The sequence below is a fragment of the Mycteria americana genome, chromosome 2 (assembly GCF_035582795.1).
Source record: "Mycteria americana isolate JAX WOST 10 ecotype Jacksonville Zoo and Gardens chromosome 2, USCA_MyAme_1.0, whole genome shotgun sequence".
Lineage (NCBI taxonomy): Eukaryota > Metazoa > Chordata > Aves > Ciconiiformes > Ciconiidae > Mycteria > Mycteria americana.
The window spans coordinates 27,910,244-27,927,053 of record NC_134366.1 but is presented as its reverse complement, the minus strand read 5'-3'; the positions used below and the strand labels follow the sequence as shown (position 1 = coordinate 27,927,053).

Sequence of the window (16,810 nt, the reverse complement as noted above, 5' to 3'; positions counted from 1 at the left end):
AGTCTCCACACACTTGACAGCCTGGGGCTTGGAGCCCTTGGCTATGCCCTCCAGGCACCCTACTCACTACGCCGCTACTTGCAGGTCCAGCTGCTGAACACTGAAAAACAAACCACTTTGGATTTACACGTAGAATAGGGATACAGCCTTAAAAAGGGGTAAGATGTTCAGAAAACTGGTGTTGCAAGGACTTTAGCCACGACATCCTCCAAGAACACACCACACCCGTGTGCACCAGGCAAGCTTGCGAGGCGTCCTGTCCTGTCCTGCCCTGGCGCTTGTGTCCTGGCTTCAAGGGAGGGAGTGGGGCCGCAAGAGGCAAGTTGCAAGGTGCCACAACCGCTGCCTTCGCTTCCCCACCCGGCGCATCATCGCCTCGCTTCACGACTTCGTTCCCGCCACATCTGCACCCCTTCCCTGAGGCGAGAGCGGCTGGGCCCCGCCGCAGGGTGCACCCGCCTCTCCACTGAAATAGCGCCGAACCCCGGCAGGGCAGGGCAGGCACCCGACCCTGCCAGAAGCCCACAGACCAGCCTATCCCCACCTTCAGGGGAAACGGGTCCTGCGGACTCCGCTCTCCAAGCCCCCCGCGGGCAGCTCAAGCACCCGCGCACACCCGCCTACCCCCTAACATGGCCGCCGCGGACTGGGTGAGGCGGACGGCTCCTCCCGGCATGCCCCGCGGGGCAGCGGCGCTGCCTGGAGACCTCCGGCGGGGCGGGGCGGGGAGGATGCTGCGGCCGCTGCGGGGTGAGGCGGCGGCGGCGGCGCGGCGCGGAGGATGCAGTGGCGGCGGCAGCGGCAGCGGCAGTGGCAGCAGCAGCGGCAGCAGCAGCAGCAGCAGCAGCAGCAGGCGGAGGAGCGGACAGTGATGCGGTACTGCGCGGCGGGACCCTGGCCGCACAGCGGGGGCGCCCTCACCACTCTCCTGCTGACAGGTCGGTCACGGCGGCGTTTCACCGTGGCAAGCGGGTGCGGGCCTCGCCGGCAGCCGCCGGCCTGCGCCGCGGTGCCCCTTTCTCCCGCGGGCTCCACGTCCCCTCCCGGCGGCGCCGCCGCCGCTCCATGCGGTGCCCTCAGGCTGCGGCTCGCTTTGCCCCGGTTCCCCTCCGTGCCCCCCGTCGGTGCGGGGTCCGAGCCACCCCGGCATCCCCCCCCCGCGGCTCCAGCGGCTTCCCGGCGCGGCGGAGGACACCCCGAAGGCGGCGGCAGGGATGGCGGCCTGCCCGCCCCTCGCCTCGCCTCTCCGCCTGCGGAGAGGACTACCGCAGCCCGCCCCTCCCAGCGCGGGGCCTCGGGGGAAGCGCCCCGAGTCCGGCGGGGCCCCGAGCTGAGGGAGCCCTGCTGTGGCGCGGACGGCCGGGGCGGGGCGGGGGACGAGGCCTCGCGGTGTGGGAGCGGGTTTGCCGGCTGGGCGCGGGAGCGAGGCCTGGCCGAGAGCCGCTGGATGGCGGGGGCGGCTCCGCTCCCGGGGGTAGGGCCGGTCTGGGCGGCAGCGCCCGCTGCTCTCTTGCCCTCCCTCGACCTGACAGGGCTGGTGCCTGTGCCTGAGGGCTAGGCTATTTTGAGTACAGGGGCATCTTTCGTATCTCTACCGCTCCTCCTCCCCCCCCCCCCCCAAATTATTTCCCAGCTTGTGCGCTTAATCCAACTGTGTCAGAATTAAGACTGCAGAAAACGCCTTAATCCTGCTCCCTAATGCATATAAATAATAGCTGTCATGCAGTAGGCAGATTTCACACCCACAAGGTTCTTCACAATGAAGTACTTCAAACGGGTAACACTTAATAGCAGCTCAGCCACAGGAGTGCCTTTATGAGACCATTGCTACCCCAAGAGCAAGTTAACAGCAAGAATCTATTTCTTTAGGTTATTTTGTGGTCTGAGAGGTCGGTGGTGTGTTATTTGAAAGCTAACAATCTGCTCAATATCTTCTTCAATAATATCTAGGTATGCTTTTAATGCTTCTCTAAGTATATGGCCATACTTGTCATAGGATCCTGACAGCAGAATTGGCATGACACATTGGATATATTAAAGATGCAGTTAGCACCTAAGCGTTAAGTTGTTCAATGTGAGGATACAGTTTTGCATTTGTTAGATGCAAGATACTGCTTTCTCCTTATGTGGAAATTCTTCCTGCCTCTTCTGCCTCCCTCTCCCAAGACCAGTTGTGGGATAGCAACCAACAAGGAACTAGTACGGAGTTAGGATAAGCTTTCAGTATCAAGTAAGATATTAAGTTTAAAAAAAATTCAACTGAAATGAACTTCTAGAAGCTGAGTTGTGAGCTTAATCCACAAGTCCCTTCCAGGCTACGTGGTAATGGAAGAGATCTTAAGGTTTTTTAGTGTTAACTTTTTCACTTCAAATTCGGACCTTTTTAAGCTTGGTTCAGTTGGATTTCATTAGTTAAAACAGCAGAATACATGGTTTGAGACTGATGTTATAAAGGAAGTATGAACTTAAGTTCAGTTAAGTTCTTTTAAGAGATATCTATATAAAATTTATTCTTCATCAAGGTGGAGTTTCGTGGTATGTTCCTGGTCTGAATTCAGGGACAGTACAAGACAGCTCGTAGAAGTTGAATGATGCGAACTGTCCCAGGAGCTCACCTGAGCTTCCCCCCATCCTCCTTAAGCAAAAAAAAACCCCAAAACAAACTCCATTGTTTTCATGGTAGCATCTTCCTGCTGTCCCAGAGCTTGACATTTCAACTATGACCATGTGAAAGAACTTCCAACCTCATTTGTTGGCTCTGAGATGAGCCACAGCCCTGCATGAAAATCCTTTCTTTTAAATCCTGTTCTTCAGTAGACTCTACAGTACTGAAGCATTACTTAACCAGTCAAAAGACATCTTACAGACAAAGTGAAACATGAGAAGTAGCACAAGATCTGTAAATAGATTTCTTTGAGTTCTCATCTACTAATAGAGATTAGTTTTTCCCATTTCTGTTGTAGCACTTGATCTACAGAAGAAGCTTGACTTATGCTTTTTGCACTTCTTAAAGATGTATGAAACATATACTTAAAGGCTTTTTGGAGGAGGCTGGCTGCTGTCAGAAGTCTGGGTTGTCCCCCTCCCACTCCTCCCTCCCCTCTCCTCCCCTCCCCTCCCCTCCCTGTGGCAAAACGTTAACTCAAAATCCAGGGATTTCAAAAGATTTAAGAGTTTAAAGGGTGTAAGAGTGATTTCAGAAGTCCAACATTTGCTCCTAGGGGGCTAATATAGTACTCAAATTGAAGGTACTGACTCTAAAACATTAGCTGATGATCATTTTTTCCATTGCTAGAAAAAATAGGACATTGTTGTGAGAAGTGACATTTACGGTTAAGCGTTTCTAATACAAAGTAGGTAGTTCTTTGACTCTAGCTTCACAGTAACAGACATGGTAGAAGTTTAGTAGATTAAACTAGTAGAGATGTCTGCCATATTAGTTTGGCAGAGCAATAAATTGCCCCCATATTCTGCTTCTGTAGAGAGAGTGGTCATGAAAATGTTGTTTTAATGACTGTGGTCATTTTATAGTTGTTGCCCTATATTTATACACTTAAAGCATTAGTTGTCAGTGCCCGTGTTGTCCCTGGAACCCCTGTTTTATCCCAGGAATAGGGAGTCTTAGAGCAATGGAGTCATATTGCCTCTTCCCTGTAAAGGGGTCAAAATGGGGAAAGAGCTCATTAATTCTCACTTTGGAAGCTTTGATTACGTGGTCACATTAATTTGTCATAAAGCTGCATTGCTGCCAGAAAACATTCTCCTGCCCTTCCACAGCTAGGCATTTTTCACTGCTTCCCTTGTGGGCACTGAATAACTTATACAGTGGTACTGTGAATTGGGTCATTTGGCTGAAAACTAGTCCACTGACAAACAAAACTTGTTCACTGAAATCAATTTACTGACCACGACTGGTACGGGATCATTTACGCTGGTGTGTGCTAGGTGGCCAAGAATGTGCTGGGAATCCCCCCTTTCAGCAGGGCTGCAAACATACTAGTTTAAAACAACTGTGAAATCGTGGGCTAGGAGGGGTATTCAGGAGACTGAACTAGATCCCTGCACTCGTCCCGCTGTTCACAGCAGAAATGCCATTGGCAACTCTCTGCTTCTAAGCTGCACCCCACAGAGGGAGGCAGAACTTCTCATGGATGATCTAGCGTTTTCAAAGTAATGCCATAGCATACCTGCCCTTTTTTCTTTTGTGGGTGCAACCATAACAGCAAAGAAACAGGTTTTCTTCATACAGGGCTCCGAATCTCTGCCTGAGAAGATGGTGCCTGTCAAGTCTTTGTACTAACCTGACCCAGTATAAATATATATATGGATAAATATATATCAATATATATTTATATTGATAAATAAATATTTATAATTTATCATATATATTTATTATATGATAAATATAAAAAATATAATATATATTATATATAATATATATATAAATAAATAAAATCTATTGTCAATGAGTACTTGCTTGAATAAGTAATTATAGGAGCAAAAAGCTAGCCATTCCATTAGTATGCTTTTCATTACAGAAGCACATTATTTATAGGTGGTATAGCTTACATGGAGACATCTTAGAGGTCCTAAAGCCAGACAATAAGAAGTCAACTTTATAGCAGGAATTCATCTTCTAGATGTAACTTTTAGTGTGTAAAGAGAGGCTTATTTTTGCTCCTTAATGTTTTTTAGATTTGGTTAGAAGTTCATTAAAGTAATTCAGGACTTACAGTGACCGAAGTAAAACCCTTTGTTTAGAAGAAAGATTGTTTCTAATCAAACTGAGATGAAAGAATTTCAAACCTAGACAAGAATATCTATTTTGGTACAGCTTTTGGGCTCTTCTTGAATAGATATTGATAAATTTACAGCAGACACTATCAGTGTAGAGTGCCTTCTTTTAGCAGAGCTCTAGAGGAAAGGAGGGAGTTGCTAGTTTTGATTACTTCCATAGGAGTTTGAAAGAAACAGAAGAGTCAAGAAAACAGAGAACACATATTAGTTTCCCTCCTAATTGGTTGAACTGCTTTTCAAGCAAGTAGTAGCAAGAAGTAGTAGAACAAAGAAGTGCTCTAACCTGAGAAGAGTTTTTACATGACTGTCTTGCTGAAGTATTTTCAGTGTGAAACAGGGTGCTGCATCTTGCTGAAGTATTTTCAGTGTGAAACAGGGTGCTGCAGACTGAGAGCTGAAGGTATGGATTTCAGTATTCACTGATAAGTATTGCTGTGTTGGAATTAGCATGAACTTGTTACATAGGTCGAAAGTGTACATTGTTTTGTTAACAGCGTAGTTATGGTGCTCGTTATGTAATACTAAAAAAAAATTGTTTACATAAACATAGACCGTGTCTAAATGTTGTTACAATTGCAACACAAACCACCAAAATGCATTTTAAATGTGGATTATTTTTAGTGGCAGTCCAAGCCATGAAGATGAGAAGTTAGAACAATCTAGCGATCAGACAGAAATCTCAGCGTCTTGAAATCTATGACTTTTCTTAATTCCTAGAGTCTTTTAAATCAATTCCCACCTCAGAAATTTGGAATGTAATTGCAGGGATACTCTGATAACTCATATAAAGAGATGATAGAAATGTAGGGGGCATCCTGGAATAGCAGGCTTACAGCATGACCTGGCCATACCCCTTGGTTGCACCATGGGCTTGGGGCTGGACTGCAGGAACTAGCAATGTTTTCCTCACCTTCATGGAAAAGCTGATTTAATTTGGTTCTGTTGTCAGGCCTGCAGTAGGAGGGAGAATGGTGGTGGGTAAATGTTACTATTAATAAAGCATGGGGTTTTTGTTCTCCCAGTACTTAATTTGCAGCATTCCCAAGAATGCAAATGCCAAAGTTCTGCAGTGAGACTGACAAAATGCCTTATTCAGTTACTTTTCTTGAATGATCTTGGAGAAATATTCTGATGTTACAGTAATCAATGGGTAGCACAGAAACAGGCAGAAAACCATTACCTACTGAACAAAGATGAGTAAGTATAGAGCTTAGAAACATTTCTGGGTTTGATTTGAAGTTTTACACAGTTACAATAACTGGAGTGCAGAGGGACCTGAGCAATCCACAATGGAGAGTAACACAAATTAATTCTTATTTCTTATGTAGTAGCTGTCATTGAAGAAGATCTTATCTGTTAGAAAATACCCAATCTCAATGTGAATTTCCACTGAGAGATTCTGCTTTAATTCATATTAAATTTCTACAGTGATGGTTGCTTATGTACCTCATATTAGGTAAGAGGAAGGGGTGTGGAGGTTGGAAGAGGAGGGAGAGTAGGTGGTGGTGCAACTTCTGCCTCCTCTAGTGGACGATGTGACTGATTCGGCAAGTATCTCCGTGCAAAACCAGTGGGTCCTCAGTAACTGCCTGGGTGCAAGCTCTGATTTGAGCTGTGGGCTAAGCACCTTGATACAGATGGTTCCCTCTTGACAGATGTTTTGTTTCAACGCAGTGATGTCAGTTTCTAACTGCTCTGCTTCGTGGTTCTCAGCAGCCCGTCAGAAATCTGTGCTGTGTGTGGACCTGTGCTTCCAGCTCAGGACACAGGAAGGACTCTGAGCCAGATGGGATATGCAGTAGAGGAGCACAAGGCTGTTTTTTTGGAGCAGGGTTGTGTGGTAAGAGAGTAAGGGGTAGTGGAAGCATGGCCTGAGGTCCTGGTCTGTGGCATGAAAGTAACAAGCACGTGTTTAGGTCAGGTCCCAGGTGAAGGTGAGGTGTGGGAGAGAGGGGAAATGTTGGGTTTTGAGAACTGGAGCTGCGTGCTGCATTAGTACTGGGAGAGATGGCCTTGAGATCCTAGTTCAAAGAAGCAATAAGGAGGATAGGTAAGGGTGCAGGATGGTGTGTGGATGTTCGAGTGCAATAAAGGAATAGGGAAGGTGAAGTTGGTCCATGATACTTAGGTCCTGGTTTGATTGTGAGGTGGGCAGAAATTGTTGTGGGTATCTTCTCTGTTAAATATTCTGCTGTAAAATATTAATACTTAACCTTTATATAAAACCTATGCAAATATAATTAAAAGAAAGGGAAAAATAGTATAAAATATTAGAAATATAATTTATATTTATAAAATAATACACACATAATTAAAGAAAAATAAAAAAGATTAATTTAAGGAAAATAAAATTAAAAGATTAATTAAAGGAAAGAAAAAAGAAAACACTGTAGATGTCCTTCGCCTGGGCATGTTCAAGTCCCAGGCACAGAGCTGTGAGTTGCTCGTGCTGTTAGAAGGACTGGTGGGTGCTCCAGCAGCTGTGGCAACATGTGTAACAAACTGAAGAGCCTGACACTATTAACATTTTTTTCAGGGTGAGTACGAGGCCGGTCAAATTAATTCTAAACTGTCTCTTTGATAAAATGCATAGTTTGAATCCCTGCATTCTGTAGTATAAGGCCTCTTTTGTCATCCTTTAATCATATTCACAGATCTTCCCTGAGCTTTCTTCATGTTGTCACTATGCTTCTTGAAGGCTCTATGTAAGTATTAGACACAGCATTTGAATAGTGATCATATCTGTGTCAAGTACAAAAATAAAATCTCCCTGTTCCTCCTTGATGTTGCTGTTTATGTGTCAGCCGTTCTAACCAATCTTCTGCTGAAAGCTTCTGTTCAACCAGTTATTACCTGATGTATGTCCCTAGTTTTTTATTAAAGTTCAGCATCCCTGAAGTGTGTGCTCTGTAGTGTGTGTATGGCATGCCGCCTTTGTTCCTGGGTATGCAGTTACATTTTATTCTATTGAAGTGCACATCACTGATCACCTTTTTATCAAACAATGCAGATTGTTCTGTGTTAGTAGCATGTCATCTCCATTATTTCTCAATCTCCTAGCCTTTGTTTTTACCTGCAAATTTTATCAGTATATATTATACACCCAGGTAATTTTATATATATATATATATGAAAAAGTAGTATATAATTTATATTTATATATATGATATATATTATTTATATATATGTGTATATATATATATATATATATATATAAAAGTCGAATTGCATAAGGCCAATGCCAGAACCTTGTGAGGCCCACTAGAAATCTCATATAACAAATTAACTATCCAGTAGCCCTGTTCTCTTGCTTCAGACTGCCGTTCCTGTGGTGAAAGCTGTTGAATGGGCAATGTGTTCCTGAATTGTTTCATTTCACACCTGTCATTTGAAATCAAATAGATGGTGATATATATTTATATTAAAATATCACACTGTAAACTCTAGGATCTGAAAACAGGAACACTGGTTGTTTTTCCAGTTCCCTCTTTAATCCGCACAGCTAAACCTAGCACAACTTGTGAACCCAAATCAAAGACACTTACTGATCATTTATATTAAAAAAACATCCTGGAACCTTTCTTTCTTTTGTGGTTTTTTTTTTTTTAATGCCATTTAAATATGCTAGAATGATTTTGTATCTAGTTTCTCAAAGTGCTAGGTGATACGCTGTATATCTAAGGGTAACGTCATTATTGCTATCTTTATCAGAAAAAAACTTGTGGGCTCATTAGAAGTGTCCGAAAAGATGCATTAAATCCTTGTTGACTGTGATAAGTATAATACTCTTTTCCATGTAATGATTCAGTAATCAAATCTTGTATTAATTGTTTTGCTTGGTGCTGGTTTGTAGCTGACAAGCCTCTGATTGCTCATCTCATCCTGTTGAAATATTGGAACAACTTTATTTTACCTTTTTGGAATTTCTTGAGCGTTCCAAGAATTATAGAAAATTTACACTAAAGGTCATATGTAGTACTGAGTTGGATAATTCCTAGGATGGTATTATATTAAGACTTGCGATGTATGCAGATCAATTCAGCAGGGAGAAAGTTGTCTGTCTTGCAAGACAGATGTAAAACAGTGGATGTGAATAATACCTTTTTGTTAAATCAGATCCTTTGTGTATATTGAAAAATCTAAAGAAACTTAACAGAAATTCATAATTTAGAAACGTTATTGTGTTGGTACAGTAATTTGAACGTGTAATTTTTTTATTACACTTCATCCTCAATTCAATTTTAGGTGTTTTGTGTAAATTATCATTAATAAATGGCTCACTCACATGCATAGATTGAGTATTTGCGTATCCTGAGTACTGCTTAAGCCAGATCTGTTGGGCCTCCTAAATTCTGTTCAGAGAATGTGATATCAGTAATGTCATAGCTGACTGCTGTAACTATGTCAGCAGAAGTTTCCACAGATGTTTAAGCTTCTAGTGTAAATGATATTTGCATACTTTGAGTAGTTGCCAATAAATGTTGGTTTCTTTCTGCAGACTGGCGTATCTGTATGCAAGTACTGCTGTCTGATGTTTCTGATACTGCTATTTTTACAAGGAAGTTAAGATGCTAATCCAATAACATCTTTTAACTGGGGTTTGACATGAGTTCTCGCTCCCAAACTATTTCAAAAGAAAGACTATTTATTATGGCCACTTTCCCTTTCCTAGCATCTGATTGCAGTTCCTTCCCTCTGTGCTTTCAGTTGGCATGTAACTATACAAACAGCTGATACATCTATTATCACAGAAGAAAGGGAAAAAAAGAACGAAAAGTGGGAAGTGAGGAGGGAGCTTTCTCAGGCAGTTCTGCTACTGGTGAAATGGAGTCTTTCTGTCAGCTCCACGGCTGCTTTCTGTCTTCTGTAATGATTTACTCCTCACCACATTTAAACCTTCTTGCACCTTCAGCTGCACTGATCCAGCTGTTTTTAGGCTATGTTCTAGCTGTGTAGGATGGAAACAACCATTTTTAACTGGTTCTTTTTTCAAAATTGATTCTTGGTTATGCCTGCAAGGCGATCAGCCCCATGTATCTTTATGTAAGCAAAGCTCTTGGTTATATTACTTTCCGTATTTTGGCCAAAATATACTATGCCAGTGAAAGTAACTTTAGATATGTCTTTGCCTGTATATGAGGTTTTGCCAGTGCAAATATATTTATCAGAGAATGCTCTTCATCATCTTTATTATCAGTATAATTATGTCAGCAGAAGTGTCTGCAGAGGTTTAAGCATTTAGTGTAAACTTAGCTTATTTGGAAAAATGAGTGTCAAAAAGGTGACTGTCAGATTATTATATGTTTATATATTCAAATCAACCACCACCATTTTTTTTAACCTGAGGTTCCTAAACTCTGACTAAAACCAAAACCTGGTTTAGAAGGCATCTGATCCCATCTGATACTTGGTTTGTGGGAGTCTGTTGATCTGACTAATTTTTTTTGCATTTGTTTTATTCTGAAAAGCTTTTTTGTTAAGCTCTGCTGATGGCAGTAATGGAACAGTTAACTGGACGACTAAGCAAGCCCACAGTTATATTATCAGCAGAATAAAGGCTGTTGAGAAGAATGGTGAGTTTAGGTTGTAAATTTAAATCACATGTTGGTTCAGTCAAATCTGCCTTTAATATTACTCTTGCTTTTTCAGTCATTTCCTTGTTTTAGGAATAAGGTCCTATTTCAAGGTAAGTAATTTGGAAAATTTTACGTGTCTTCAGTCTTTCAAACATTCACAGACCTGCGTGTCTTTGTGAGTCTTCCCAACTTTTCCTGTTCCTATAGCTTTGCTTGAAATAATGGCTGTGTGTATACCTAATATTGCACATTTTCTTATCATGGCTGGTTGCTTGGAGATACCTCTGCAGTTTACTTAATACAATAACTCGTCTGTAACAATTAAAAAAAATCTTTTCATATACATATGTAAGAAGACTATTTTACTGTAATTTATGCAAGTACACATAAAATATTTTAGCTAGTGTACACTAGCTGAGAAAAGGCTTTGCACTGATTGCCCATCCAGGCCAGCAATCTGGATTGGACCTCAAATCAAGTTATTTCTGGGATTGTGCTTCACCTGCTAAAAATTAATGGGGAGAGAACCCATTGATATTCCCAGAAAAAATTTCCAGGTGGATTTTTTTCTGAAGATCATCAACATACAGACTTCAACCAACATGGTAAATCTTCTGAAATTTCTGGAGACAGGGGTCATCTGTATCTGATAACAGGCTCTGGGCTGGAGGCTGATATAATCCTAGCTGAATTCCTGGCTGTGCCCATGTTCAAGACCTACAAGAACAACTGGGACAGTTTCTGTACGTGTTTCAAAAAGAGTGATGTGTATTTTCCAACCTTCAGTTTCCAATTAATCTACTTCTTTCCCAGTCTCCAGAACTTTTAACCTTTCTGCGCAGATATATCTTGGAATCTTCAGAAAGTCTTCCAAGGGATCTGGAACCAAGAAAGAAGAAAACAGTGCTGTTGAGGTAGCTGATACTGTCTTTTTTTTTCTAGCAGGGATCTGTTGTGATCCTATGTAGTGAAGATTTTTAATTTCCCATGGTTAGTTTTACAGAAGCATTTCACAGTCCCCTGAGATTTTTGTCTACCACAGGGAGTTTGCCCAGGCAATTCACATCTGGCAGTCTGCTGTATTAGATTAGTATCTAGAAGTTGGTAAGTATATTCAGTTTCATCCCTAGGTCACCTAAGATGATTACACATTCATCTCCAGTCTCAGGCAGTCTTATGAAAATAATTGTGGGTTTTAAAAGCTTCTGAAGAAAATAGTGTTTCACTTGTTTCATTATTGAAAAGGAGTGATTGCTGTAGTGGGCTGAAGACTCATCATTTTCCTTCTGATTTTGAAAGAACTTCATAGGGGAAAAAGAAGAGAGCTTCTCTGACAAGGGGGGTGAGAACCTTTGAATTCTTAATCTCCACACTTGTGGCATTACAATGTGTTTGTCATTATAAGATAAAATAGGTTTGTGGGTTTTTTCCTTCTGAGAGGCATTTTTAGACTTCCACCAAGATTGCTGTTTTATATCTGCATGAAATCCTTATTGGTATGCTTACTTCAGCAACAGAGAACATCTCATTACTAGGAATGGACAGGCATTTAGTGGGGGCAATAGATTTTCTCTAACAGACGAAATAAATGTTATGTGGGTTTTTTCAGTAACTGCTGATTCTATTATCCTTCTTTCTTCCTAAAACTATTGCTTATGGAGAACATATACATTGCTTTTTCACTGTTCTTTCTGTTTGAAATGGATTTTCATTGTAGAGTCAAAGCATCAGAAATGGAAAAATGGATTTTTTTCTAGATATTTGATGCATTTTCAGCCAGCCACCATATTTTTGTCAGCTTTTCTGCTCTAGTAATGTTATAAATTACTTTTTCAGCTTTTCTTGAAAATATTTTAAAGGAAATTAATTAGTTTCCATGCTCTATTTACAGCTCATTCACAGAAGTGAGTGCGAAAATTTTTTGGGTCATCAATTTACTAATTTTAATTATACAAATCAAATAGCTGTGTTACTGTACTTAAATCAAGTCTACATAATTAAAATTACAGTAACTAGTTTATTAACCACACAAAATTGTAATAAACTATTTACATTTGAGGATCCATTTTAATTTTTTCTTTAAGGTAAAATTATTAGAAAGCTATTCTGTTCAGTACTGTGTTAAAAGCGATTTCCAAAAGTGGGAAAAAGCAACTGCTGTGGAATTTGATCAATAGTGTATCCAGAGCTTGAGACTATTAATTCTGCAATATCAGGCTCAAAGAGTAGGAAGTATGTAACTAAATGTAGAGGTCTACATTACCCATGTCTACATCTCCTCTCAGCTGCCTCTGCAGTCAGTGGAGATCTAGTCAGCGTAGTCAGGAATCTAGGACATGATTCATCTCATTTTAGAGGAGAAATCAAATTAATCAACCCCTAGAAGCGTGTTTCTTCTTCACTAACTATAAAAGGAGCCTGACTAACTCTGTGGTGGATGTTGTTTCTGTAGGAATCTAAAATTAGGTGAGAGAGATTCCACACAGAGTACGTGGAGCGAGGGGTGGAATGTCTGTGATTAATGCCTGATTAGCAGTGGATTTTTAAGTGGATCTCAAGTAAGAAGGTTGGTATAAGGATAAGGCTGGAGAAATTATACCAGGATTAGAAAATTACATGAGCTTGATCCACTTTTCAAATGTATCTTGCTTATTGATCTAAGTGTTGAAATTAGCCCTTTTGTCTTCTAGGAGGTACGAGTTTGTTTCTATGAGTTTGTTACAACGACTCTGAAGTGTTTCGGAGTTGCTCTTCCCTGTGACAGTACCCCCATGCTGTATGGCCTATAATCTTTGTTCGGAGATGTGATGTCTCATGAAGTTTCTTTCAGTTTAGCAAGCAAGGCAGGTTGCTGTGTGTTTCTGTATCTGTGACTTATCTTTATTTACCACTTGTGTAATCCTCATCTCATTGACAAAAATTATCAGCAGTAATTTAAAATTGACTTAAATTTGAATTTGCATTGACTTAAAATTGAATAGTAATATGGAATAGTAATATGACCTACGGTATGTCCTGTTAAGACACCATGAGAAACACCTATTAGATCAGCATTCTCCATTTATACATAAATTTTTAAACTTGTTGATAAAGTGGTTTCTTGTCCATTTAATGTATCGGAATGATTTTTGTATTCTTCTAATTCATTAAAATGTGTATATAGTACTGTGTCAAATGTGTTATACCTAAATAAGATTTGCTTTTATGTAAAAAATAGCATATTGCTTTTACATATGCTGGTTCTTCTGAATGAAGTTTTCTTCCCGTTTTTAATTCTGAGTCCTGTAAAATATGGCTTCATTTTTTTGTTTGGATCAGTGACACCTGACTGGCCTATAATTGCCCATGTCCTGTTTTATCCTTCAATTCAAGCACAACATCTTCAATAATGAGCTCTCTAACCAGATTTTTAGATGTACGTTATCTGAACTTGCTGGTTTAAGAAAGTCTAGCTTTAAGAACTCGTGGAAATCCTCAGCTGAAGTGAATTGCTTTGTCCTTTTCTGCACAAGAACTGAAAAATCTGCCATTTCCATTCAGTGAGGAATCAGTATCATTGATTGGTAAGGTTTCTCCATATTTCTCTTGTTCCTTATTTGTATGTAGAATATCAAGAAAACACAACTGTATCATTTATTTAATGTATTTTATTCATATAATATTACAAATAAACAAACTATAAAATTACAGTGGCCTCCCTCGTTTTTTTTTCTATTGCAATAAAAATAAAGAGCTCGTGCAACTTCTGAAGTCGTAACATAGCTGGTTTTGTTTATTGCAGTGTTGGGAGGGATGCTGTTGGGCAGAGGGGTTTGCTCTGTGTTCTGTTCTTAAATCTATGCAACCTTTTAAAAAACTTATTAACAGGTGTCTAATATTTGTTGCTTTCCTTCTCCCAGATTGCCCGTGTTGCTGTTGAAATGCATGCTGTATTATCTAGAGCATGTCTCATTTTTGCTTTTTTTCTGTCTCTTATCTTTCCTTCTGCTTTTCAGTGTACACGATTCTGTCTAAGGTGCACTCTGATCGGAATGTATACCCTTCTGCTGGAGTTCTTTTTGTTCATGTTTTGGAGAGAGAGTACTTTAAGGGGGAATTTCCTCCTTACCCAAAGCCTGGTATGGGATGTTACGATCTTCTATATTATATAAAAATGTCAGGGAAAAAAAAAATGTTTTAAAAAATTCGAGTCTATTTAGCATATCTTACAGTTCAGCATATAACATACAAAGGAAAGTTTTTAGTTTCTATTGAAATATCTTCAAATTAAATAAAATATGTGGTCCTACAAGTTTAAAATGTTCTGGTTTGTGATCATCATTTGTGAAAAGATGCATACAATTGTGTATTGTGAAAAATGTACTTAATAATTTGGGAAGGCGTAATAACACATTATATATCTGAGATTAGGAAGTATACCTTTTCTTCACTTTTGCATTAAATATGAAATCATGGAAGTTATAATAATTATGTCTGTTAAAAATGCCATTTACCTGATCACTGTCTCAGATGTAGTATGTATCAGGCTATATGAAGGAACACTTTGAAAGCTTGTAGTAAACTTGAGACAAAAGAGAAGATTAAATCAAATAGGAGACTACGTAATGATGTTTTCTTTCATTTAAAACAAATGTTCCTTTGGATTCAGCCTTCTTCCTATCTTTAGGAACAGTTTAATGTTAGTAAGAGGTTTGTTTTTAGAGAAAGAGCTGTGATTTCCTAAGTATGGTGTTTTGATGTACACCTAAGGCAAACCTAAAGGATTGATCATTGGCAGGTTAGAATATGTATAAGCAAACTAGAGGGGGAAAGCGAAAGAGAGAAAATTCTGCCCCACATGCTTATCAACAATGAAAAGGAATAATAAATATATAAATATCTCCTATTTATATAAATATAACTATCCTATTTTCCTATAAAAATGGGAAAAACCTATAATAAATGCACAGTGCACACATAATCAAAACCTGTTTCATTAATAAGCATTGGAATTTATTTGAGTACTATTTTCAAAACTCACTTTACAGAAAAAATAAGCTTCTGTTAGCATTGGTTAAATTTTGTCATGACTAAAACCACAAGTTTCAAAAATTTCTTCTCCTTGAAAAATGGATGTTTTTCCTGACAGGTATACTTGAGTCTTCATTTCATGTAACAGTGACTGGCAGAATGAAGTTTGCCTCTGTCCCAGTTTTCTCCCAATTTTGGCACATAGATGGGAGGAACCTGGAAATTTTACTACAGATGGATTGTCTTTCGAATCCTTACAGCCCCAGCCTGTCTTGACATTAATGTGATTCAAAGGCAGTATGAATCTGATTTCAGATACTGCTGAAATTGTTGTACCCATAGATGATTGTGATCATATCAGAAATTCACTGTAAGGCCAGCTGTTACCATAGTCCTTTTATTGTCTGCTGTGCTGGATCATTATCATGGCCTACCTTGAGGAAGGGCAAACCAGAATGTATCACAGGTGGCTTTCAGATTTTTTCCCAAATCATTTGTGATGCTGGGAATTTTATTATGAAGGCAATACATCAGATTACTGGGAGAGAATCGTGAGGAAAATTGTGTTACACCCTGGTGCAGGTTTGGTGTGGTTTTGGTCCCTTTTACCCACAGCCAGATGTGTAAATGCATACCTGAAAACTAGTTACTCTTTGGCAGCAGGTCTCAGTCTCTTTGTTCCTCTCTGGAGGAGATGACAGCCATTTTGTCTTCACTGGGCTCAGTTTCTGCCTTCTGTGCCAGCCTGCCCGTCATCTCTTGTCACTTGTCCTACAATTGCTGCTGTTGCCATTTCAAAGCCTGGTTGGAGGAGTGCAGAAGTGCAAAGCCCAGTGCAGAGGTGTCTGCGCAGGCTCGGAGTGGATTTGCCCGAGTTCTGTGCCTCAGCTGTAAGGCGCTCACGCCTCGATGGTGAGGATCTGGTAGTGCTTACAAAAGGTAAAATAAACAGAAGTAAAATCCGGCCATTTGTAAGAGTATCAATAAGAACCACGAGAACTCTTGTACTGGTTTAACTTTAGGGGCTTTTAGAGATTGCATCTGGACCATTGTATTTAGTAGCCATCAGTGGACCCATTTTGCAAAAATGTCTGGTCCTTTTTTGAATTAATTTGTTCTCTAAAGAAAAACTGCTGCCAGGCTGTTGGTGCTGAAGACCTGTATGTGTATCCTGATGCTAAGAGAAGCTTTCAGACATTGATGATTGATTACACAGCCACTCTTTACAGTAAGCCCACCCAGGTACATTGGGTCTCCAGAGCCATTATTAAAAACATAAATAAAAGAAGGTTTTTTTTTTAATTAAAGGACTGAGACCTTTGTGCTTTTGTCAGTAAGGAAGTTAGATGCTTCCATTCTAGGTGGAACTGAGCTCTAAAAATCAGACCTAGTTAATATGTGCAAGCAGACAGAGTTAGCCAGGACTC

The 16,810-nt window shown here is 40.3% G+C and overlaps 1 protein-coding gene across 6 annotated transcripts in view; it reads left to right on the top strand.

Annotated features, from left to right (window-relative positions):
* The first annotated feature begins 766 nt into the window (after positions 1-766).
* SGCE (sarcoglycan epsilon) overlaps positions 767-16,810 on the top strand; it is a 35,473-nt gene continuing 19,429 nt past the window's right edge. For 3 of the 6 annotated variants that reach the window (XM_075492847.1, XM_075492843.1, XM_075492846.1), the window contains exons 1-2: positions 789-938; positions 14,369-14,491. In XM_075492847.1, the coding sequence (XP_075348962.1) occupies positions 872-938; positions 14,369-14,491 (190 nt within the window). In that variant the 5' untranslated portion in view covers positions 789-871. Of the gene's footprint in view, positions 939-10,265; positions 10,371-14,368; positions 14,492-16,810 lie in introns of all 6 variants that reach the window. The other 3 variants (XM_075492849.1, XM_075492844.1, XM_075492848.1) reach the window with 3 other exon arrangements.